Source organism: Pinus tabuliformis, chromosome X (genome assembly GCF_031772625.1).
Source record: "Pinus tabuliformis cultivar Carrire ecotype Pingquan chromosome X, CPIR1, whole genome shotgun sequence".
NCBI lineage: Eukaryota > Viridiplantae > Streptophyta > Pinopsida > Pinales > Pinaceae > Pinus > Pinus tabuliformis.
In genome coordinates, this window is record NC_142308.1 from 758,669,438 (window position 1) to 758,696,396 (window position 26,959).

Consider the following 26,959-nt stretch of genomic DNA (forward strand, 5'->3'; position numbering starts at 1 on the left):
CAAGTGATCAGTTGCAGTGAGGGGCCGTTCAGCAGGAGGCCGAAAAATACATATCAAAGAGGCAGCGCAGAGCCTAGGAGGGTTGATGCAGAGGCAACAAGGGTTGACGCAGAGGCTAAGGAGGCCAGCGCAGAGGATGCAGAGGGCCAAAGAAGCTGATGCAGAGGCCGTAGAGGCTGACGCAGTTGACACAAAGAGCTTTAGACGCTGCGCTAAGGAAGTCTATGGGGCAGACTGAGAGCAGATTAGTCGGGAGAGGGTGATGTAGTTCCAGTTAAGTGTGTGGAGCAGCTTTCGCTATCCAGCACAAGGAACAGAAGCAGTCACTGTGGGATTGTTCATCTGACTATTGATTTGTTGGAATATCTGTCTCTGGAGAGAGGTACTACTACTGCCAAGGAAATTCTCTAAAGGGCGAGCCATTTATGGCACCCTAGTTGTATTCAGAATCTGCTTAATAATAAAACCCTCTATATGCTGCACCGGTTTTCCCGCATTGGGTTTTTTCCGGTGACGATTGTCCAAAAATAGAGGTGTCCCTTGTGTTGTCTCAGTTTATTTCAGTTGTTGATCTGTATATTTGTGAAGGTTGCAATTGTGCTTACTTCGATGTTTATGTTATTAAATAACTTGTTAATGTACGGAACAAGTAGGAGATAGTAAACCAGATAATGCAGTAGGGGTTTCTGATGTGTTAGATTCAGAAATTTTCACATGTGTTGCATGTGATGTTTTTGTTTGATTATCACTGTTTAATTTCCTATAAGGAATATTACATTCTTCAAGTCTTTTGTCTTGTCTTCTCTCTCCTTTGACTTGGCTTCTTCTTATCCTTCGCTAGGTTCAGATGTGCTTCTTGTGATAATGATTGAATGTGCTCCAAGTGGGTCGAACTTGTCTCTAATATATAGTTGTCCACAAGGGTTGAAACAATGCCATCAGGAGGCCCAAGCCGACTTGTCCAAGGAGGGCCAACTTGGGCATCCTGAGGCCTTATGACTCATACAAAAAATTCAAATACTATTTCTTTTAACTGTCCAAAAGGGACATGACTCAAATACATTTTCTTTTGACTCAAAAATAAATTATCTTTTACTCTTGCATGAAGAAGATACTTGACAAAAAAATAATAAATACATTAATGACAAATACATATATTATGAAGACCGAACCTAGTTACAACTTCAACAAGTGTGTCCCATTTGGTTAAGTATGACCTTAATATGCCCTCTTTAAGCCCACATGTGCCACAAAAGGAGAAAAAACACCCTTCATTGATCATATCTCCATGATGCCTTGACATTTTGACAAAATTTCAACCTAAGTTGCCAGGAAACGTGGGCAAGGGGTCCGTTTTCGTACGGAAACGAAACGGAAACGGGGAAACCCGTATGGTACGGCCCAGAAACGCGTTTCCGTCCATACTGGCCCGTCTCTTGAGGAGGAAATGTGGCCAATACAGCGGGAAACGCGTTTCTGGGTTGTACATCAGAGTTTCCTCCTGTAACTTGACTTTTTCTTGTATTTTTTTTTTTTTCCCTTCTAATTTTTTATTGGGCGACTTAAATATCCTCTAGATGCTTCTAGATATCTCTCAAGTTATAAAAAAAGGAGTTTTTTGAGTGGGGCAGCCGAATGTTCAAGCCTGTGGCCCTAGTGTTGATATGCAGTTCATGGTAATGTAAAAGTGATATTCTCCTTTACTTTTCATTTTCATCCTTTTACTTGAATTTTTAACATTACCATGAAATGACTCAGGACGTTTGAGAGTGGTTTCGCCCTCATTGGATTTCATATGGAGAAAGTAGAATTTTAGATCTCACTCAAAATCCAGCAGACTTATCTGTTTTTCATGATTTCAAGATTGGGGGGATTGCAATGTTTCCATTGGATTTTATCATGTACTAGGGCATGGAACTTGTATTTAATCTAGAGAACCAAGCCCTCTATGCAGGGGAGACTCCGAATAATCAAGAGCATGTAGGGTACTAGGGTATGAAACTTGTATTTAATCAAGAGCACTAAGGTCGTTCGACTATGTAGGAGGAGACTCCCAATCAAGCACGAGACAAGAAATTAGAAATTTCTCGTGGCTGATTTTGGATATTTCTATTTTCATTATGTGATCATTCATGAGTAAATGTGATGTAAATTTAGAGACTTATAGTTTATGACTTATAGTTTATGCATTGACAATTGACAATTTTATCATAATGCAATAAATTAGAATGTATCATATATGCTTTATGATTGCACATATTTCTTAAATGTCCTAATATATGTATATATATATATATATATATATATATATATATATATTCGCGTTTCCCCGTTTCCAAAATTTGGGGGGGTCACATTTCGTACCTGTGCCCATTTCGGAAACTCATACCCGTTTCCCCATTTCGTGCAAATTAGATTTCAACATGACATGGCATGTACAAATTATTGTAAGCAATTTGAGCCTTTGTTGGCTTTTGACCCTCGAGCCTCTGTGCATTGAGATCTGCAAAGTACCTCAGGAAGTGTGAAATGCTATAAAATGTGAGACCACCATATTGAGAACTAAAAATGGATAATATGCTATGGCCAAAGAATGCATACAAACACAATGACCCATGACCATGTGGGTAAGACAAATGTGCTAAAGAAATCGGTTGGACTGGCATTACAATTAGCGATCAACCCTACATAAACCAATAGTTCCTCTATCTGCAAAGTACCTCAGGAAGTGTGTAATGCTATAAAATGTGAGACCACCATATTGAGAACTAAAAATGGATAATATGCTATGGCCAAAGAATGCATACAAACACAATGACCCATGACCATGTGGGTAAGACAAATGTGCTAAAGAAATCAGTTGGACTGGCATTACAATTAGCGATCAACCCTACATAAACCAATAGTTCCTCTAAACCATGTGTCCAAGTATGTCGGCTCTAAGCGCTCCAATCCTATAAAGGACAAGGGAACCTAAGTGTAAAATCTAAGCGGACTAGGCATGGTTGACCACAAAATACCTAGGACACCACAATATATAACACCACATGGCCTACAAGGCTTTGACTTGCATTCTCTAGGCTTACAACAATGCTACCAAATGTGAAATGCATATATGTACCACTGTTAAAATGAGGGGTAAAAAAAACCTTTGAAGTTGCTCTTTCGAAAATATGCCTTAAATCACTCAAAACCCTGTAAATCTACCCTTGGGTGAATCTTGTAGTAGAAGCCTTATGGGGGTATTTAGCCTAAGATCACTTGGGTTTCTTAATCCATAAGATCTACAGGGGAAGCTTCCCTTGTGGAGATTGTATCCAACCACAGAATGTAGGGTAGTAGCTGTTGAGGTGACAATGGCAAGTCTCGCATTGTTGCTCTCAATTTAGGTTGCTTAGTGAGGCTTTGCATGGGTGCTAGAATTTGTAGTAACAATCCCCTCTATTTTGTGCCCTCTTTTCTAAGGTTCATAAATCTGGTAACCATGAATCCCCTAAACTATATGTTGGAACTGCCACCTGTTTGGGATGCTTAAGAGAGGTTTGAAAGGTCTTCATCATGATGTTGTGCTGAGACCCAATTATTATGGGCAAATTTACTCCAGAATCCAGATTGCTACAGGATTCCCCATTTCAGCAGTAAGCCCTTTCTAATAACAGTAATCTCACACAAGACGTAAAATATCCAGGTTGATCTTCTACTGAAATTGACTTTCAGATTTCAAGTGTGGTAAATAATGTCTAAAAATGCCCATGCATTTTGAGGGTTAACAAGGAGTAAGGAGGCAGGGTACATTAATACCTATGCCCCCATTTAAGTAGACATGGACTTCAGCAAAGGGTTTCAGATAGAAATCAAGTTGGTAGCAAAAGATTACATCTGGGCTCCCTGGATTCTGGGCAAGTTTCCTTCAGATGTTGGCCTGCTTTGAAACAGGACACATAGCTGCCTACTGTACAATGAAAGCAGGGCAGGTAAGAAAAGCCCCAAAGAAACCAACTTCATCGGTGGGAGTCATGGAAGCCCACCCACCTGATAAGCAAAGATCTGCCAGCATTTCCATAAAATATATATGCTTTGTGTCATTTTCTGCTCATGTTTCCTCTCTATTGTTTGCATCTGATCCCGACATATTATACTTCTCTAACTCAAGCAATGCTGCCGGATGCTTAAGGCACACTATACCCAATGTAAATAAAAAAGAAAATATATCAGTGTTCTTCATTCGGTCTTGTTTAACTATGTAATAATGTATTGAGCACACCTATTTTAATCATAGTCTCAACATGAAACCTTGCAATAAAGAATAAACAATGGGAATAGCAGTACGCCATCCACTGAAACTTATTAGATATTTTGTAAATAGCAATTGAATATGAAATATTACAGTAACATGAGAAAAACTCATTTACGTGTTCTTGTATGCTGCCAGCCCTAAACTTGGAAAGTTGTCAAAGCCACATGAATCTCCAATTCCACTAAAAAACCACTTGAAGAAGCTCCAGATGAAACTAATGCTTAGGTACTTTCCAAGACACCGTACTTGCTTTCTGCAACAATAAAAAGATGGTTTTTCTCCAAATGTCAGTTCGTCTCATGAAATTTATTAACATTCAATATATGAAATAAAAGATTAAACTTCAACAAATCAACAAATAACATTTCAGTTATAATTGGTTAGATGCCAAATCACTTCACTTCAAGTTTGCACCATCATTAAGAAATATAGAATCAACAAGATATCTTGAGTAATCCATTATGAATCTTGCATTGCCAAAATTAACGGAAAAACAAAAACTAAGGAGGAATTTATGGTAGGATGAAGCTAAGTTATAGTTTCCTTTTTCCAAATTATTCAGCAACTTTCTAAGTTAGGGAACCACAGAAATTTTAACCAATCATGCCCTACGACTAACTTTCAATTTTATATTTTGAGTTATTTCTTTGCATTTTTCTATACTTTAATTTTCAGCCAAGTAAGATTATTGTTGCATGCACTTACACAGCTTATTTATCCTAGGAAGATGAAAGATTTTGGCCCTCTTCCAAGAAACTAGATTGACTCCATCAGGTAACGGAATATCTAGGCACTAATATACCCTTTCTCACCACCCAAAAGACAGTTTTAGGCACTTTTTCTTATCTTTTTGAAATTTGGTAATTGCACGTAAGTTTTTTCTTTCAATTTTTTTGCAATTTCTGCATTAAATTAGTTTCCAAACATTCATTTTCCAACATTGCACATTTGTCTAAATAGTAAATATCAAATTTAAATCATAAACTAAGCTAACTTTTTGCTTTATCGAAAATCGTATTTTAATCTGTTTCAAATTTTCTGCAATTTCCAGCACCTACTTTAATTCAAAATTTTCAATTTCCAGATACGCATTAAATCTACATTTATTGTTTTAGATTTCAAACTAGAATTTTCAATACTATGTGCATTCCGAGATTTATTGTTTGACTTTTGTTATAAGTTTGACGCATTTACACAACTTAATTTAATTCAGAAATTTAAATTTCAGATTTGCACTTGAGTATATAAACTTCCATTTGCACATCGTGAACTTTCCCGAACACTTATATTTACGGATATGAATGTTACACCAAACAATAACATTACCTAAATGACATTTTGTAACAAGACTAGGTACCCTCACATACATTTTACATCATGGTTTATAAGCCTGAATCTTACCTTGCTTAAACACATAAACCAGGTCATAAATCAGACTTAATTCAAATCCAAAAGTTAAAACACTATATTGTAGACCTCAAACACCGGACTCAAACTTACTTTATCAAAAGTTAAAACCCCCCTTGTGCTACAGAAGAGCCATCCCAAAGTGACAGGAAGAGCTGATATGGTGATAGTGGACAACCTTCCTAAGTTCAAATCAAGCTTTCATCTTGGTGCTTGGGGCCTTTTCACCTTGGGGGCTATTTTTTGTTGTAACACTGCCCACATTAGTTGATCCTTGGCTTCACTTGCCCAATGGATTTGACACTAATCTTGGTCCTCCCATCACCTTATTTATAAAACCTTTTCTACGAACTTATGTTTAGCTAAAGCTAACCCTTCATAATTACCTTGAGCCTTCTTGTAACAAGCTTTAGAAATCCTATCTTAGGGAAGCCCCCTTTATGTTGAAGGAGAGCCAACCTAAAGTGAAGGAAAATGCTTTTATGGTCATACTGGATAACCTTCCCAAGTTGCAAAGTTTCTCGCTCCTGAAGATGATTCTTGAGCAGGATCAAAACTATTTAGGTTAAAAAACCAGAATGCAGTTTCAGAAAACTACTATATTGAATGAGATTTTGAGTGATAAAATGGCCTACTATGAATATTCGATAATTGTTCAGATCAGCACTTAACCACAATCTATGAACACAATGAATAGTATAGTGGGACCACATCTATGGAAACCTCGAATAGAGAACATGATTAAATAAATCAGCTATTCAAGGAGAGATTGTATACCCTATTTCAGGAACTCTGCCTAGAACCCTCCTCCCCCCTTGCTCTACTACTAAACAAGTGAAAGACGAAGAGGAGTTAGCTTAGTAGCATAGGGAGCTTCTCAGGCATATCAAAGAGGGAATTCATATGGGTGAACATGGCTCGGTGTCCAAGGTTGGTTGGAGGACTGGAATGATGATGGAAAAGAGTACTCCAGAAGTTTTTTGGGGAATGCACATAATTCCCATCTCTCTTGTCAGATGAACAGGTGTTTCTTGCAACAAAGGAAATATGATAGGATTTCCAAAAGTGTAGATAGAATGTGGCATCTTGGAAGGCAGCATGATGGAGCTACATACAATGTTGCAAACATTGGCATCGGGATAAAATCAGCAAAGGTCCGGAAAACCAAAAAATCGAGAAAATCAGGAAAATATCGATAAAATTTTGCAGACATCGACAAAATCAAGATACCATCAAAATATCGGTAAAAATCAGAAAACATCAGCTAGGCCAAAAAATGGTGATTTCGAGATAAAATCGGGATGTTATTGAGATGTTCACAACACTGGCTATGTATGATGTAATTTTCACTCCTCATGATAATACCTATTCATGGGGTCGGATCTAGACTTCGACGAATGGGAGGGTGATATAGATATACGAGAGTAAGTATTGTTGCCTCAAAATCTGGCAAGTCTTGTGAGGGGATCTCACAAGACAAGAACTAGGCTAAGTGACAAAACTGTGAGGAGTGGCACCCACAAACACTAATTCCTGCTCTTTAGTGGATTTGCACCACAAGGGAGGCTTCCCTTTATTAGGTCACCTAAAGGATATTTCAAGTTCAACGGGTAAAGGTGACAAAGTAGGCAAAGGAGAGATGCTCTACTTGGGAACAAGGCTTAGCTAGCACAAATAAGGCAATGTAAATTCTCCAAGAAGCCTAATTAAGCCACAAAGTGACCTAGGGTTTATGAGTAAGCAAGGTCAACAAGCTCATCTAGGATCACAAGGGCAAGAAAAGGCTTGAAATGGATGTGTAAAATCAATATATGGCACAACAACCCTGCAACAAGCCCCAAGTTGAAGGCTAGGGAAAAACTAGGGCGTCACTAGGGCAAAGTATGTCACCCTTAAAATGGAGAAATGTAATGTCCCTTCTGAAATTAAATTGTTACAGGTTTATTTATTCCACAATTCTGACAATTTTGCAGGACATGGAACCCATGTGATTTTTGGAAAAGACTTGGGAAGGGAAAAGGGGCCGAAATGTTTTGTTGGCATAGTGTGGGGGCCACCCACATGAGGAAATACACACTACCTTAGGGGGAAGTTCAAATGACTAAGGAGGGAAAGTCGAATTGCTAGTTGGCGGGGGGTCACATGGGAAAAGAGGCCCACAAATTATAAATAGAGGTGGTTCAGCCTCATTTGGTATCTTTTTTACATATTGAACTCAACCTTAGTTTCTCAAGCTGCTTAGTCAGGTTATTGTGTTGTTTAGCACACGATTGTCTCCGAGCGGAGATCTCGACCCTTGCTTCGGTGGACTTCGAGTGCCACCCTAGGAAGGTAATTCGTACTACCTTAGAGGAGAGCTGATGGAGTTTCACAGTCATGTCATTCATCATTTGTCTCAGCCAATACATGTTTTTGGAGGACGTAGAACGGGAACACCAAGGTGTTGCTTGTGGGTTCATCTGGGCAACAATTGCCGGGGGAGTTTGGGCATTGGAGCTATAGTGGAGGATCAACCTTTCGGGAGAGTTTTGGAGCAAGAGGTCACTGCATTGGAGTAGTTCGATTTATAATCACCGGGGCCTGCGCAGAGAGCCATCACTGGGCTCACGTGGGAGTTGGAGGAAGGAATTGGAATGCTGGAGCTGGATGGTGGAAGTAGGAGATCATTTGGAGGGCCATTTGAGGAGGATTTCTGGAGTTCAGAGAGCAGAGATTGACCGGATCAGTCACAGCAACAGAATTCGAAATTGGAGGAGGGACAAGTTGTGAAAGGTCAATTTTTGAAGGTTGGAACCAAGGAAAACCCTTTCTGGGTTTTTCTGGGTTTTGGGCAAGGATCACACTCCTAATTTTATAGACTTTTCAAGGAAAATATAAAGGGTCGAACAGGGGTCCCAACACAGCCAGCAACTAAAGGAGCTAAGCGGAATTTGGGCCAAAATTTCGAGGTCAACATCTAGCTAATTCCTTCATATGTTATTCTGGGTATTTGGTGGAGAGGTCGAGGTTAATTTCCCGCAATTTTCTGAGCACCGGAGGTGGGGTTTCCAGCAGACATCATTGTTTCACAAGGGCGGCATAGGGCATCATTGCAGCAGTTATTTATGCCATCTAGGTTTGACATATTACCACCTGAGCTTGATCACGCTTGCCATTGAGGCAAGCCCAGGTGCACCACTTCCACATTTTTGTACCTTTCTCCCAGATTATAATAAAATGGCTCAACTATTGGTTATTTCTGGACCTTTTACGGGTGTGCACTAAATGTTTCAATTTTATGGTGTTGTTTTCATTGTTGCTTTGCACAGCTCTATTTTTCCTAGTTTGGAACACTATAGTGGTATCAGAGCATGATCTTGGCCCAACTGTGGGAAATTAGCCAGAAGATCAAGGAAGCTTTGGGTATGAGTGCATAGTGACGGCTCAAGGGAAATCCAGTATGCACAAATTCTGGGGTATAATTCATTAAGACGATGAGAGGTGTTTTCGCACAATGTCTAGGCACCGCGACAACACTCAGAGTAAGGGTTGTCACTCTTAAATCCTTACTCACTCCGTTTAGACTCTCTCCTAGACAAGTCAAGGGGGGTAGTCCCTAGGTAAATGAATGAGAAAGCTTGTGGATCACGGGCTCTAGGAGATTCTAATGATGGACAACTTGATGAATCTAAACGATTAAATCAGATTGATAGATTAAACATCAATGTGAACAAGACACAACCACAAAATAGAAATAATTATAGACCAGTGCCTTCGATATTTGAATTAACCAACAATAAAACAAGTTATCCAGAACGATTCTCAATATGTGACGAAAAGTGACAATCATAAATAATCCACATGCAAGAAATTCCAGATTTAAAATTATTTCGCTGACTGCCCAAATCTAGATTTAATAAATTTTCTTTAAAAGCCAAATATGATTAAAAATGTTTGTCGCACCTTGACCATAGAAAAATCATGAAAAATTTAGATTTTGCTCTTAATACCAGCAACACCAAGGAATTTTAAGTTAATGATTCAATCGTTCCATAGGAAATTAATTAAATGAAAGGGTTAAAATAAAAAAATCAAAATTTTTATTGGGCCATAGGCCACGTTAAACAAAAAAAAAAAAATTAATATTAAAGCGCGATCCTCTAGTTTATTTCATTTTTAATTAAAAAATAAAAAGTTTTTTCAAAAAAAATTATGATTTTTTAATCTTTTTTAGGATTTTTAGATTTTTTTAAATTTAGAACCTTTTTAATGTTTTTGATTTTTTTTTTAAATGTAAATAAAATCAAAATCCAAAATCATAAAAAGTTATAAAATGTAACACAAAAAAAAATGAAATCGAAAAAAGAAAGGAGATAAAAAAACAATAAAATCAAAGAATGAAATAAAAATATAGAAGCAATACAAAATCAAAGGTAAATAAAATCGAAATGATAAAATAAAAATAAAAAAAGAAATCCAAAACCAAAGAACAAAATCAAACTTAAGTAAAATTTAAATGAAACTAAAAAATGTATATACCCCAACCCTAACCATATACCATGCAAATGAAATACAAAGTAAAACAAAAATTCGAAAGCGTGTTTTTTGCTGGTGCAGGTTTGAAGCTCGACGGATGAGCAGAGACGAGAGGAGGGCGAGCGAGGTCTGCTGGACGGGATTTTTAGAGAGCTGTGTATGCAGGTTGAAGGAGTGGTGAGGACGGAGGGAGCTGCGTAGACAAGCAGTAGACAGAGCCGTGGGAAGGAAAGAAGAATGGAGCAACAGATGTGGGTTAGCAGGATGGAGGGAGTTGCGGATATGTGAGGGTTTGAAGGGCGAAGGAAACCACGTTTAAGGGTTTTGGAGCAGCGGCAGACAGAGGTATGGAAATGCATGGATATGGCAGCACATTGATGGATCAAAGGGCAATGTGTGAGGGAGTGACTGCGTGAGGAGCAAAGGAAGATGCCAGGGATCGCTGTGGATTTTTGTGGTAGCATAAGTCAAAGGGATGAAGAGCAGCTGCATGGAAGGGAATTAAGGGATAGATCGAGGTTGCGGATAGATCGTGACTGCGACTATGCTTTGAGGGGAAAGGACCAGATCTGAGCGGTGGGCAAGAAAAAAAAACAAGGAGAAAGGAAGAGCAGCATGGGGTAAGAAGACTTGAGCCGCCAGATTTGAAGAAATTGCAGGTTAAGGAAGGGAAAACGCAGGTTTGTGATGGATGTGTGCGATGGATTGGATAAGGCTGAGAGCTAGATGAAATGCAGATTAGATGAGCGGGACTATTGGATATGCAAAAGAATGGCAGTGAACATCCAAGAGAGAACACAAACAGGGGAGAGGGTAAAAAAAAATTGAATTTGCACAATGAAGCCCCAAAACCAAGCAAAAATCGGACAAATGGTATCCCAGCAACCCCTTAAATCCACCAGAACTTCTTTAAGAATTTTCCAGAAATCTTAATTTAAAAATTTGAATCAACCTGCTTCATATTTAACCCTAAAAAGCTTCACGAAATTTCCAGATTTGAATTTAAATTTAAACCTTCGGACTTCAGAATCTGGACATAATCCTTACCAAAATGATGTTGATGAAACCCAGAAATCCATATCTTACCCTCCAGGGCCTAGATTGGACTCTACACAACTTTCAGCTTCAGATCTGTAGCTGCAATACAACAAAAAAACACCCAAACGATATGCACGATGACCTAAAAAAAACTAAAACCCAAGTCAAAAAATTAAAGATAATTACAGATCTATGTACATTAATGGCAGATCAATCCGATCTAGGGAGCGTGAGTCCAACTCCGCTCCCAGATCTGATGATCTGTGGCTGTCAATAGCCAGATCTAAAGATTCAGCACAGAAAAATTAATTTTTTTTGTGAATTTTAGAGGAGGTACTAAGCTCAAAACCCTTCATGCATCACCCATAAAAAAAAATATATATCTTATGATAAGTCCTCGATCAAATTTAAACTGGGCTCTTCAAAAAACACGAATTGGGACTTGGTTGGTTCAGCCGAGAACTTCCCCGAACGCCCGATGATCTAATAATCAAGGATTTTCCTACAAAACTCAATTCAGCCGTCAACATAGAGCGAGAAAACAATAATAAAATTCAGATATAATAGAAATACCTGCTATTATATTCAAAACTTAAATTATCATTCAAACCCCAATGACTGAGAAAGATACCCGTACTCAAATCGCTCTTTAGAAGCTATTATTAATGGCAAAGAAGAAATTACGCACGAAAATAATACATCTTACAGCATTTCCATGAAGAGTAACACCAGCGAAATTTAACCCCAAAGTCTTTCTTTATTGCTCATAAAAAGATTACAAGAGAGCTTTTCGCTTAATACACGATCAAAAGATCAGATGATTTCAACTGACAACTGACCTCCTATTTAAAGACAAATCTCCCAACGGCTAGTTCGAGTGATCCTTATCAAAGTGATCTCGACCATTGATGAGGATCAAAATTTCTTTTAATCTCATCCGTCGAAATTCTAAATATCGAGGAAATTTCGAATTTTTCAATTAAATGCATTTTAATAAATTCAAAAACTAAAATTTTGCATTAATTTCCTCAAAATTTTGACTTTGACTTAACCCTAGGCACCAAGGCCTAAAATCTAGCAAAATAATCAATTTACCTTAGTCCCTAAGGCTTTTAAAATTTGAATTTTAAGGACCCACGAATTTTGCCTTTGGAAAATTTAAATTTACCTAGGACTTATAATTAATTAAATTTCTGGCTTGGGATTTTAATTAATTTTGTCCAGAAAATTTAATTAATTAACCTATGAGAGGATAAATTATTTTTCTAACTCTCAAGACACTTTACATCATGATTTTTACATTTTTTACATCTCAAGAGGGGAAACCCATTTGCAAAAGACCCTCACAGACTACTCAGTTCTGCGACACAAATATAATCTAACAGATCAAACAATTTGTAATAAAATAACCTAACCAAATAGTTAGGATTATTCCCAAATCACTGTTACATAGATTCGATCTAGAACAGTAGAACTCCCCTAAGATCCCAGTGACAAAATCCATTCCGACTTTGGGGTAAGGCTGAAGAAAACCTCTGCCGACCATCTGAGAATGGATCGGTGAGACAAAAAACCTCTCGGAACTTACATTGTGACCAGAAAAGTAGGTTTACCTAGGTGATTACATACATGACACGAATCTGCTGAGATTATTTACATTATACACATGCAGACTGGGTTTACATTATAAGATGATCCTCGGGTTGATGATGATAGCTGGATGGCAGAAGCAAATCGATCAGGCGCTATCCATTTTGCGAAAAACGGGGGTGTACTGCTATGGGTCGTTGACACGTAGTGGTCAACATCTGGCTCTACTTGGGGACACATTGTTACAACAGAGGAATTTGAGAATCCAGAATCTGCATCCACACGACACACAAGTAGCGTCCATCCAAAAAATCATCATATAACGTTAAGCACGGGAAATATATAAGCTCTTCATTTATTAACTAGTCTAATAACATGAAAAACACAAATCTAACTACAAAATGAAATACTGAAATAACAGGGCATAAGGTTAGAAATACAATACAAAGATGCCCCATGGCATCAGATGTGTTCAATATAGTGCATACTGAGCATTTGCCTGCTTTCAAGCAAATCTGTCCACTGTTTCTCGGATGTGCCATGTCCAATCCTGCATACGGTAGGACTTTTTCCTATCCGAAAATCAAGCTGCTCGCGACCATCTGATGCATCAAATCGCTTTCTCATTCTCTTTCTCTTGCACTTTTTCTTTGTGGCAGGGTGTATCACTGATGACATGGAACATTCTGCTTCAAAACTCTCAGATGAAGTATGTAAGATATGCATGACATGTCTTTCTTCATTCTGCATCTGCTCTGTCAAGAATGATGGATCAGTCTCACAGGTGTCATGAGTTATAACTTGATCTTCTATCACTGGTGGATTAACCATGTGAGCGTCAACTTGATTCTTATCAATTTCAATTTTATCTGGGTCACCTTCAATTAACCACTTTTCAATGGAACAAAGGACCTCGTAATAAGATGGAGCTTGGTGCAGCAGATAGCGAGGCTTATGATCTTTTGACGTTTCCTTGTTTCTTTCATCCTCTGACTGATGTTGAAGTTTCTGTACCTGTATTGTTATGGCATCCATCTGGCTAGAGTGTTCAACCTTCATAGCACTAACTTCCTTGGCATGGTTTTCCTCCATGGTCAATAACTTATTTTGAAGACATATCTGACCAGTTTCCACATCTTTCATTACTTTTTCATTCTTTGCTTTCATGCCCATGAAACAATGTTGCATATAGTTTCTCTTTCTTACGATTTCCCTGCTGATTATTATAATCGAATCTCATGATGGTCATTTCTCCATCCATAGTAGACAACTTATTTTGAATCGCACTTATTTCTTCCTGATAACTTGCTTCCATGGAAGTCACTTGATTTGAATGATTCAATTCCATGATTGTCATATTTTCCTCTAGGACTAATAACTTGTTTTGGATAGAATTAATTTCCCTGTCAAGATTAGCTTTCATGGTTTCCATTTCCTTAGCATACTGACTTTGCATGCGGTTACGTCATCAGAGTGTTTAATTCTCATGATTTCCATCTCCTTATCACGTTTTTCCAAGTAGGTGTATAAATTTTTCATATCCTTGAAGTAATCAGTTACAAATTTTTCTTGATTAAGCTCCATATTTTTTACCAACCGCATTAGTTCTTCTATAATTTTCTTATGATTTTCCCTTTCATTATCGACGCTCATTTGACAACTTGTCCCTATTTTCCCACTGTCATGGATTTGATCTGCAACGGTACAAGTGGATGGCACATTCTGATATGGAGAATTGTCTTGAAGTCTTTCATCGATAGCTGGATCCTTCACAAGATCACTTTCATTCTATTGCATAATTTTAGGGGCACAAGGCGAGCTATCTTGATAACCATATCTATCTTTAAAAGCATTGACAATGTCTTGTAAAGAAGCGAAAGAATCTTCAGGACAATTATTAAACCAATTCAAAGCATCACCCTCTAAAGAAAAGGCAAATAGACGCATTTTGACATCTTCATGGTCATATTGGGGAGATCGACAATATCTGAGTATTGTATGAGTAAACCTGCATAGATGCTTTCTAACAGCCACTAAATCACCACTCGAGAACAAAAACAATTTATGAATGGCCACTTCCGGATTATCATGGAGAACATTAGTAAAATGACATGGGGTAAACGAATCATCCATGATGAATAATGAGGGACCAAATGGATGATAGAGAGAGACCCCTGTTCAAGAAAATCAAGAGATCCACAAGAAGTGAGCTTCTAGTAGAAATTCTTGTAAGAAATGAAAGAAGTGGAGTCGCCACTTGAACATGAATCTAACTCTAGGATCCAAAAGGCAACAAACAACCGCATATAAGGGAGGGCTTCTTGTCTGAGAAATAATAAATGAAAAAAGTGGAGTCGCCACCCAAACAAGAAATGAACCGAAATGTCCAGGTGCTAAAGGTGCAAATGAAACGATTAATGAGATGACGAAAGATATGGCGATGAAAAGATCAAATGATGCCAGGAAATGTTGTGCCTCTTGACAGGCTAATGAATGGCGGAAAATATGAGATGATTAAAAAGATGTCGAGAAACCGAGGACAGAAAAACTCTATCCCCGGCAACGATGCCAAAAATGTGTCGTTGCCAGCCCAAATGAAAAGATGAGAAATCAGAAGGATGATGACGAAATGTTGTTGAAACGCCGAGAATAAAATGTCCACGACAACGACGCCAAAAATGTTGTTGCACAAAGTGTCTAGGCACCGCGACAACGCTCAGAGTAAGGGTTGTCACTCTTAAATCCTCACTCACTCCGTTTAGACTCTCTCCTAGACAAGTCAAGGGGGGTAGTCCCTAGGTAAATGAATGAGAAACCCTGTGGATCACGGGCTCTAGGAGATTTTAATGATGGACAACTTGATGAATCTAAACGATTAAATCAGATTGATAGATTAAACGTCAACGTAAACAAGACACGACCATAAGATAGAAAGAATTATAAACCAGTGCCTTCGATATTTGAATTAATCATCAATAAAACAAGTTATCCAGAACGATTCTCAATATGTGACAAAAGGTGACAATCATAAATAAACCATATGCAAGAAATTCCAAATTTAAAATTATTTTCGCTGACTACCCAAATCTAGATTTAATAAATTTTCTTCAAAAGCCAAATATGATTAAAAACGCTTATCGCACCTTGACCATAGAAAAATCATGAAAAATTTAGATTTTGCTCTTAATACCAGCAACACCAAGGAATTTTAAGTTAGCGATTCAATCGTTCCTTAGGAAATTAATTAAATGAAAGGGTTAAAAAAAAAAAATCAAAATTTTTAATGGGCCATAGGCCACATTAAATTTTTTTTTTTTAATGTTAAAGCGCGATCCTCTAGTTTATTTCATTTTTAATTTTTCAAAAAAAAAATAAAGTTTTAAAAAAATTTCAATTTTTTTTTTGATTTTTTAATCGTTTTTAGGATTTTTAGATTTTTTTAAATTTCTAACTTTTTTAATGTTTTTGAGGAGTGTGACAAACCAAACCCATCCTCACCTTTACAATAGAGACGTTAGAGGTGAGCAGGCCATGGGGGTGTAGCCATCTACATCGTGTGGGGAAAGTCGACCGAATTGAGGCATCGGATCTCTTGAAAAGGAGCAGACAGGAAAGAGACGGCTAGAGGGTGAGACTAGGGGGCACTTTTGCTGGTGGAGACCTGGCTTTAGATATCAGGAGCTTGAGGAGGAGGTTAAGCATGATGCTGAGGGCCCACAGGATGGTGAGGAGCACATCGATATACCTGGTGTAGCACATGAGTCACCTTTATTAGAGACCTCCTTGATAGCCCCAGTTGACACATTGGTGGAGAGGATAAAGCCTACTCACATAGAGCCAGTTGTTGAGGTATCTAGAGCCATGACAGAGTTTACAGGTGATAGATGCCCATGACAGTTCCATCAGTTTTAGGCCGACCTTCTAGAACTAAAAAGGAAGGTCGCGTCAGTGCGAGAGGTGATTCTGCAGCAGAACGAGGAGCTGGAGGGCATGAGAGGGTTTTGTGCCGAGTCCACAGCCAAATTGACTCACGTTGGGGAGCAGTTGGATTCCCTATTAGTGCATCTATAATTCATATTGGAGCGTGCGAGCAGCCCTCTTCGGGCTTACATAGACAGCACTGGCAACACTGGTAAGTTACCTTGGCCCATTAGACAGAGAGACACAGAGCTACCTAGTCAGATTTCATGTATTGACCAGGATAGTGAGATGAGACGACCCGAGCTGCACAAGGTGCAACACCTACATGCTGGGGTTGTTCTATGTGCGGGAGTTCATGCATTCAATCCCTCTCCTGGGGTTGGATGGCGAGAGGTTCTGAGTTGGTACCCAGGGGAGTGGGCTATGGAGATGGTAGTGGACCTGGGTGTAGCCCAGCAGAAGCTTCCAGGGATTGGGGATACCTGCAGCGCGGACTGGCATTGGGTTCCTAGTGGGACTACCTATCATTTCCCAGGTATGTCGGTTGACTACAACCTGGATGGTACAGTTGACCTAGCAGTTGAGCGTGCACATTCGCTAGGGGAGTCTCGATCAGCACTAGTGGCCAACCAGTTTATGGACAGACTCTTTTGGTTGTCTTGGTATGGCGTTTGTACACGGGATCATTGGGTGATCAACATACTCTAGCAGGAGTTTGTCGGAGGTGGCTTTGGCAGTCACCAGACGGTGCCTTGTGTGGAGCTGGGGAATTTTCGCATTTGCGTGGGACATAGAGGAGCAAAGCAGTGGTGCCATAGCTGCTGACCCCTGGGGAGATTCACTTCTTGGGTCCCTTGGGGAGGACTTGGAGGGGAGGTCCCCTCATCAGAGATCATGGTGATGAGACCGTGGAGGTGATGATATAGGTAGGATGCAGGCCGACGCACATGGACATGGCTTAAGGCCATCTCATTCAAGGATGGGTAGGAGCATCTAGCGTGGAGCAGTGGTCTGCAGATGGGCATGGAGACGCATGGGGGTGTGTCGTAGTATGTTGGACTAAGTCACCGGATTCATCCTAGACCCCCTGCGAATCCCGAATCCGGCGAATCCGACACAATTCGGTCCGGATTCGTGTCCAAATCACAGGACACGTCGTGTCCGAGGGCGTGTCACGATTTTCAAAAGCGTGTTGCGATTTTAGGACACGTGTCCGGTTTCCAGGACTCGCTAAGCTCAGCGCGGGAATGAAAAGGGCGTGTTTGCTCATTAAAATTGTCATTTGGCAAGTGATTTGTGCTGTTGGAAAGTGATTTGTGCTGTTGGAGCAAGGAGTAAAGCATTTTGGCAGCTTCATGATCAAGTCTAGGCCCTAGTATTGATATGCTATTCATGGTAATGTTAAATTCTTAAAGTAAAAGTGACATTCTCCTTAATCTTCATTTTCATCCTTTTACTTAAATTTTTAACATTACCATGAAATGACTAAGGATGTTTGAAAGTGGTTCCGGCCTCATTGGATTTCATATGGAGAAAGTAGAATTTTAGATTTCATTCAAAATCCAGCATACTTATCAGTTTTTCAGGGTTTTATGATTGGGGGATTGCAATGTTTCCATTGAATTTTGTCATGTATTAGGGTATGGAACTCGTATTTAATCAAGAGCACCAAACCAAGAGCTTCTGAATATGTCACTCCCACTCCCCGCTTTTGCTCCCGCTCCCAAGTAACATTGTTCCTGATGATATGGGTCTGGACACCACTGTTGAGTTGGCATTGGCCAACATGGATCTCAATGATCCAGTGCTAGAGCCTGTTAGATTTGATGACTTAGAGGGGTCAACCTCCATACCAACAGATGCAGAGGCGACTATCGATACAGTAGAGTAGGAGGATGTAGAGGAGAGCAGTGGGGACCATGATGATGGGGACAGTGACGTTGATTCTGACGCTGATTGATGCCTTGAGGCTTGTATACCTGTAGTTGTTTTATATTTTCTATTTCTATTTGCCATTGGCATTGCACCAACACTACCTATGTAACACATTTGATTTGATGACTTAATGAGAAAACTACAGTTGTCAGTGTGTTTATCTTACTATCTTGTAGTTGTAAGTTGTCTTTCAGTTATGAATTATGAATCATGATTAAATTTTTAATAGATTTATCATCTATGTGACTAGTACCACTGACATTTATTTGAATTTTGTATGTACTATGCATGCTAATAGCTATAGATGAAGATCTATGTTTGAAATCAATAAATTTGTATCATTAATTAAAATTTGTGTAAGAAATATGATAATATCTAATTTTTAATATACATGTATATTTTTTAAAATATATATATATATATATATATATTTAATAAAATAATATATAATGTGTCCTAACGTGTCCTGTTCCGGGGGGTCAGCGTGTCCGAATCCGACACCACGAATCTCGAATCCTACGTGTCCCGAATCCCCGTGTCAGGTGACTTATATGTTGGACTATGTTGTGGAGTGGGAGTGCATCACATTGCATTGAGTACATGCGGGGAGTGACAGGTACAGTGACACAGGCGGGACACGGGACGGTACAGGATGGCATAGTCGTAGTCGAGGGTATCCAGTGGTGTACAAGGGTAAGCCACAGTGTACAGTGGCATGTCCAGGAATACTGGGATGATTGGTGGTATGCAGGGGTGTATGGTGTTGCACAGCGAGGTCTTGGAATGTTGCCTCCAGGGAGACCCATGGACAGAAACACCGGGCATACCTTTGGGTGTAGTTCACCCAAGATCGACAGGGACACAGATGAGCGATACTTGATAGTATCCGCGGGGACTCAGACGCCTGACCCTCTTCTACATCCCTCACGAGTGCAGTCGATTTCTCTGTCGACTTTCTACACTTTCGGCATGAGCAGTGGGTACGAGGAGCTCACCCAAGATATTTGGGTGACACTCAGCGCACTAGGGGGGAGACTATTCAGCGGTGGCATTGGGTTGGTGCATCAGTTGACAACCACAGGTTGGGGGATGAGTTGATCATCTGCAGGGGTGGCATATCATTCATCACCGAGCCTATGTCTAGGGAGCTAGTCATGAGGAAGACATGTGTCACTCTTTTCTTAGGGCATGTTGAGACCAAGCATGAGCAGAGGATATCAAGTACGACTGAGGTAGTTTCCCAGTATGTTTCCGGGCTCCAGACCTTATATTGGCACATTATTGAGAGGGCGAATGGAAAACCTAGGGGAGATGTTTGGCAGGGACAGGAGGGATCCACATACCCTGAGTCGATTACAAGTATCGGATACCCATATTTTGGTTGCATTTAGGGGGTAGCTCTTTGGCACACGTGGCTTCCAACAATCAACAGTACTACACAGTGGCAGGCACAGACAGATTATCATGCATCAGATTAGCCCTCGATATATGGAGCCTATATATCGATCACATGCAGGGTCTAGAGATGTAGCATGGATGGATTCTTGTAGTTGTCAGAGCTATGTTGCAGTAGGTCCTACTAGGGGATGTAGGGATTCAGTTGATTGATAGATCACTCTATCTCGTGATGTTCGGAGTCATCGCTGAGAGTGGTCTAGTTCACTCGGGGATTGGCACATGGGGTTACACAATGACCTTCATCAGAGGGGGAGGCAAACTTTCTTTGTGGCTGCGTCGATTCGGAGTTAGATCTAGATGGGTAGACTTTGGTGTCATGGAGATGTCGGTGCACGATGTGTCTCGCCTCTATCAGTTTCCACCATCGAGTTCCAGGAGAGGAGGATACAGTATACGCACGATGGGCAGTCAACCAGAGGTAGAGTGGTGCAGCGACAACATGGTGGCACCCTTCTATGCCTAGCAAGGGACCTAGACATCACAGTACTAGACAGCTCAGCAACCATTAGAGGTCAATCGGCTGCAACAGGGGGAGGTCACTCATGTCTTCCTTTAGGCCTTAGCGAGTCACCGATGGCGTGGGGGACTTCTCGGATTTATACTAGACATGAGAGTGAGTGGAGCGAAGGGAGCTTCAAATGGGACAGGATGGATTGGGATCCTGGTATTGAGGGATTCCTTCATGTCAGGATAGTGCAGGGACCTAGGATGACTCAGCGACATGTTTGGGACCTCGTTATTACTGATGGTGATAAGGATGATCAACGGATAAAGGAGGCGCTTGTTCAAGCATTGCTAGAGGACAAGCGATTTTTGGTGAATTGGAGGAATTTGTCAGATGAGGATGCCACCTGGGAAGGTGAACACATACGTGAGCATCTGGTGTTGAAGTTGCTTGGGGACAAGCAACATTTGGGAGGGGAGGACTGTAATGTCCCTTCGAAATTAAATTGTTACACGTTTATTTATTCCACAATTCCGACAATCTGTAGGCCATGGGAACCATGTGATTTTTGGAAAAGAGTTAGGAAGGGAAAAGGGGTCGAAATGTTTTGTTGGCATAGTGTGGGGGCCACCCACATCAGGAAATACACACCACCTTAGAGGGAAGTTCGAATGACTAAGGAGGGAAAGTCGAATTGCTAGTTGGAGGGGGGCCACATGGGAAAAGAGGCCCACAAATTATAAATAGAGGTGGCTCAACCTCATTTGGTATCTTTTCGACATATTAAACTCAACCTTAGTCGCTCGAGCTGCTTAGTCGGGCTATTGTGCTGTTTAGCACATGAGTGTCTCCAAGCGGAGATCTCAACCCTTGCATCGATGGACTTCGAGCCACCCTAGAAAGGCAATTCGTACTACCTTGGAGGAGAGCCGGTGGAGTTTCACAATCATATCATTCATCATTTGTCTCAGCTAACGTGTGTTTCTAGAGGACATAGAAGGGGAACACGCAAGTGTTGCTCGTGGGTTCATCCAAGAAGCGACTGCCGGGGGAGTTTGGGCATTGGAGCTACATTGGAGGATCAACCTTTCGGGAGAGTTTTGGAGGAGGTTGCTGCATTGGAGCAGTTCGATTTACAGTGACTGAGGCATGTGCAGAGAGCCATCACTGGGCTCACGTGGGAGTTGGAGGAAGGAATTAGAGAGCTGGAGCTAGCCGGGAGAAGTAGGAGATCATTTAGAGGGCCATTTGAGGAGGATTTCTAGAGTTGAGAGAGTAGAGATTGACTAGATCAATCACAGCAATAGAATTCAAAATTGGATGGTGCCAAGCTATGAAGGGTCAATTTTGAAAGTTGGAACCAAGGGAAACCCTTTCTGGGTTTTTTTGGGTTTTGGGCAAGGATCACACTCCTAATTTTATAGAATTTTATGGGCAAATATAAAGAGTCGAACAGGGGTGCCAACACAGCCAACAACTAGAGGAACTAAGGGGAATTTGGGCCAAAATTCTGAGGTCAACATCTACCTAATTCCTTCGTGGTTTATTCTGGGTATTTGGTGGAGAGGCCGGGGTTAATTTCCAGTAATTGTTTGAGCACCGGAGGTGGGATTTCCAGCAACATCTTTGCAACAGACATCACAATTTCACAAGGGCAGCGCAAGGCATCATTGCAACAGTTATTTGTGCCATCTAGGCTTGATCACGCTTGCCATTAAGGCAAGCTCAGGTGCACCACTTCCACATTATTGTACCTTTCTCCCAGATTATCATAAAATGGCTCAGCTATTGGTTATTTGTGGACTTTTTATGGGTGTGCACTGAATGTTTCAATTTTATGGTGTTGTTTTTATTGTTGCTTTGCACATCTCTATTTTTCCTAGTTTGAAACATTACAAGAAATTAGCCACGGAAAAAAGTTGATTTTGAGGAAATGACCTCACAACCAAACATTGAATCCCTCCACAAGGCAACGCAATCAACCCTAGTTGAAATAAAGCCCTTACCATAACTAGTGGCATTCCTTAAGAGGCCAAAAATAAGATTTGGGAAAGAAAGGTGTGAATTAAAGTTATATTTTGGTGTGATCAGCAATGTCAATATCAACAGTGCCTTGACCTTGGGTGATGGAGTCTATGGGATGCCTACTTAGGAGACAATACTAAACCCTAACAAGGAGTAAGGGAATATGAAACCCTAGTTTCAAACCCTACCTATCATTTTACGATGGAGCAAAGTCAATGAGGAGAGGTAGTCTAAAGATCCGCTCATGGAATTGTCACACAAATTCTACAAGTGTAATGCATATAATACCATTGCTAAGATTCCATAGAAAAAATTTCAAGAATAACAAGCACATAGAAACCCTAGACAATAACCATTCCATGCAATAGATATAAAATAAATTCCAATACAAAGAGAAATTACAAGATAAGTGCATGAACCAATCCTTTATTGCTCCAAAAAGACATATCCAATACCAAAGAATAGCTCCATAAGCAAAAATCCATGATAAATCACATCTCCACTAGATACAAGGAAAAATTCAGCTAGACCAAAATCCCTAAGAGGGTCAAATCGATCCCCAAACTATCCTCTACTTATATGAGGTTTATCTCAAGTAATTTAGCTTAATGAAGCCCCTAAAAACAAGTCTGACATGAAATGAACTAGGGTTACAAGCCAACCCATTAGCTACTGACAAAATGGACCATAATTTTCCCACACATGTGAGTCATAGCGTCTCTATATGCTGATGTCTGTTAGTTTTTGGTAGCACCAGATGTGCTCTAGGCTTGAAAATGGGTGGAGAGGCAAAGGCACATGAGTTCTAAAGAACTAGAAATCGTTTGGTGAAATTCCACCCGGATTGTATTTTATTAAAATAATTAATATTTTTAATGGACTTCCTAAGTCTAAGCTTAGGGAAACTAAATATTAATGGGTATTAATCAAAATATGGGTGAGAATGATGATCTAGACATAATTGAGACATGGTTGATTTTCCTTTAGAGACTTCTAAAAGTTTCTAAGAGATCTTAGTCATTGATTAGATCATTTCAGATCTAGATCTTGGTTGTTGATTTCTCAATGAGAGATTATAAAGGAAATCGATCGGTAGTCTTGGAGTTCAATTAATTGCAATGAAGAGGGCACAGTGATAGTGTGGGGTTTGACACCAATGAGGATTTTAGCAGCAGTTGAAGCAGTAAATATTTCCGAAGGTTTCTTTCATCCGTATTCTTCCAATTATCGAGATCCGAAAGAGGAATTCTCCCAAAGTTATTTCGCAAATAGGGAAGTCGTGTTATTAAGGTTGTGAAGGTTCCAAGAGAGGCCAACTTTTCTCTAAGAAAGGTCGAGATTCCTTGTGGAAACTGAGATTGCCAAGAGGAGGTCGTACAAATTGCCAAGAGGGTCGTACAAGTTGCCAGCACAACCAAGAGGTTAATTCCATCTAGGTCGTGAGCATTAGAGAGCCGAAGGAGTTGCACGTATGACGTCATATTTGCCATTAGAGACCATGTCAGGTTGCAGAGGGAGGCAATAAGCCTTCCAGTGGCCAAAGGAGATCAATTAATTGCACTGAAGAGGGCACAATGATAGCGCGGGGTTTGACACCAGTGAGGATTTTAGCAGCAGTTGAAGCAGTAAATATTTCTAGAGGTTTCTTTCATCTGTATTCTTCCAATTTCCTAGATCCGAAAGAAGGAATTCTCCTAGAGTTATTTCGCAGATAGGGAGGCCGAGTTATTGAGGCAGTGAGGGTTCCAAGAGAGGACCATTTTTCTCTGAGAAAGGTCGAGATTCCTTGTGGAGACAGAGATTGCCAGGAGGAGGTTCTACAGATTTCCAAGAGGGTCGCATAGGTCACCAGCATAGTCGAGAGGCTAATTCTAGGTCGTGAGCATTAGAGAGCCAAAGGAGCCACACATGTGACATCATATTTGCCATTAGAGGCCATGTCAGGTTGCAGAGGGAGGCAGTAAGCCTTCCAATTGTCAAATCTACCTGTGGAGGTGAAGAAATATTTTGCCAAAGCTTTGTCACGGTTTGGCAAGTAGTTATAATATTTATCAATTACAGAATTTGTTGAAGATTAATAATAAAACCCTCAGATCTGAAGAAGTAGTTTTCTCCTTGAGGTTTTTCCATGGATGTGTTACCAAAAAATCTATTAGGCCCTAAAGAGGGAAAGCCTATAGGAAAAAGAGCTAGACTAAGTGCTAACAATGGGACAATCGCCCACTGTCACCACAGCCACGGTCGCCTGCTCTTTACAGAGTTTCACCAATGCGAGGAGTCTCAGTATGATTTTGATCACCTAGAATAGATCTGCCAGGTATAGGGCATAAAGTGATCAAGCTAGAGCTCATTCAAAAGAGAGACTCAATAAAGGTATAAGGCTTCAAAGAAGCAAATCGCTCCCTAAGGAAAGCCCTAGAAAAGAATGCACAAAAGTTAAAACCTAGGGTTTTGAGGTTTTTTTATGGTAATAGGTATTCACAAGGTCAAGGCTTGAGAGAAAAGGCTTCTTGTGTTTTATTTCAACAAGTATTAGGCTCATATAGCCTTCAAGGAAGTCCTTTGAAGGAGAAGAACCTACACTAACCCTCTTGAAGAAACACCTAGGGCAAGAGATTTTATAGATGAAACTCAAGCGGATTCCCACCAATCTTGGAGCATAGGTAGCCTAGACCCTAAGCTTGATGTTTAGGATCTCGAATTCCTAAAAAATCACCTCCCTAAAATTTTGTTGTGAGCCCTAGATTTCTGCCCTACCTTTAAAGTTTAGGGGACCGAAATTTAGAAGGAGAAAATTATGGAGAGAAAGAGGTTTGATCACCAAATGGCTTGGACCAATGCCTTGTCCTTTGGGCATATGGGGTCTGATTCCTTAGATTAGCCAAAATCGTCCTTAAGGAGGTCAAGAATTGATGCCCTAGATACCAACCCTCAACAATTACCAACTCAAGAGTTATGGAGTTTTAAGGAGAAAAACAATATTTCATTATGATATCCCCAATTTCCTAAATCAGTTAGGAATAGCACAATTTTGACAATTTTGGCATGAGAGACATTTTGGCATAGGGACTTGGGAGAAAAAGCAAAAATTACAGCCTCAGTGGAATGTGGGAACCACAAAAAGGGGGCAAATCGACCCTAGAGATAATTCACACTTGTAGAGAAAGAGAGAGAAGAGAGGGGTGTGAGTTAGTGAAAAATGGGACCCACCAAGGGAGAGAGGGCCAACTTCTATAAATAAAGTAGAAGGCCTTCATTTGGGATCTTTTGTCTATCTATCTTCAGAAATTGATGCATGACTCCCTGGCATATACCCATACTTAGCCAAACTGATGCTAGGGCTACCCAACATATACCCACAGTATGCATTAAAATGCATAAACACTTCAGTCCTAGGCTTTCCAACTCTCTAAGGAGTCAAAACTTCAACCATCACTGGTTACAACCCATTTATCAGTTCCTGTGCATAGGAACTCAATCACCCCGCCTGAACCTTCCTATCGGGACTTGAATCACCCCTTACACTTTCAAATAAGACTTTTAATGAAGTCTCCTTCTCATTTCTTCCTATCGGGATTTTAAATCCTTCACAGCATTCAATCGGTGCTTTTAATTCCCTGCGTAATCCTTACACAAAGGATTTTCACACAATACGCCTTTTTCCTCCTCTATACGGGTTCTGCACATATTTCGAGGTTAAACCTCATCGCAATTGGCCATCGCATCTTTCCTTGGTCATGTATCAACATATATCCACCGCTTTCTGATATGTGATTTCCCTTTAGAATCAGGAAATACACTATAGGCACTTAATACATATCCTTTTCGTTTACAAAGGAAAACGCCATCCGAACGTATATGCGGACTTCAAATATTATAGGTCCCGCGACTATATTTCTCGTCGATTCTGCTTCCTGTCCACTCCACAGTGCCGCACTACGTTAAGGCCCGATCTCTGATTAGACGATATTTCCGATCACCGATAATCCCAAACGTCGAACGCTAATATATCGCTATCGGCGATGTCTCAACTCCGTTAAACACCGCCGACCATTGCACCTCCGAAATGCGATTGCGATTTTAATCGTAGCCATTAATCACCCAGATCCAACGGCTGTTGAGCACTAACACTTCACGCTCCTTCGTTCGTCCCTTTACTTAGTTTTTACGCTAAGTCATCAGTTCTTCCGTGGTTTGGCTTCTTTAAAGGTTTCGGCCTTCTGCCCATTCGCAGCTCGCTCTTCCTTTTGAGCTTAAACTCCTCACTCTCCTTTGATATCTGTCCTTGCAGAGCTCTTCAACTCCGCCTTCCGCTTCCACTTGGGTTC

At 40.3% G+C, this 26,959-nt stretch overlaps 1 protein-coding gene across 1 annotated transcript in view; it reads right to left on the reverse strand.

Annotated features, from left to right (window-relative positions):
• Positions 1–26,959, reverse strand: part of LOC149142079 (putative metal-nicotianamine transporter YSL6) — a 446,819-nt gene that overhangs the window by 167,827 nt on the left and 252,033 nt on the right. The window contains exon 4 of the mRNA XM_089453171.1: positions 4,413–4,550. Coding sequence (XP_089309297.1) covers positions 4,413–4,550 — 138 coding nt within the window. The remainder of the gene's footprint in view (positions 1–4,412; positions 4,551–26,959) is intronic.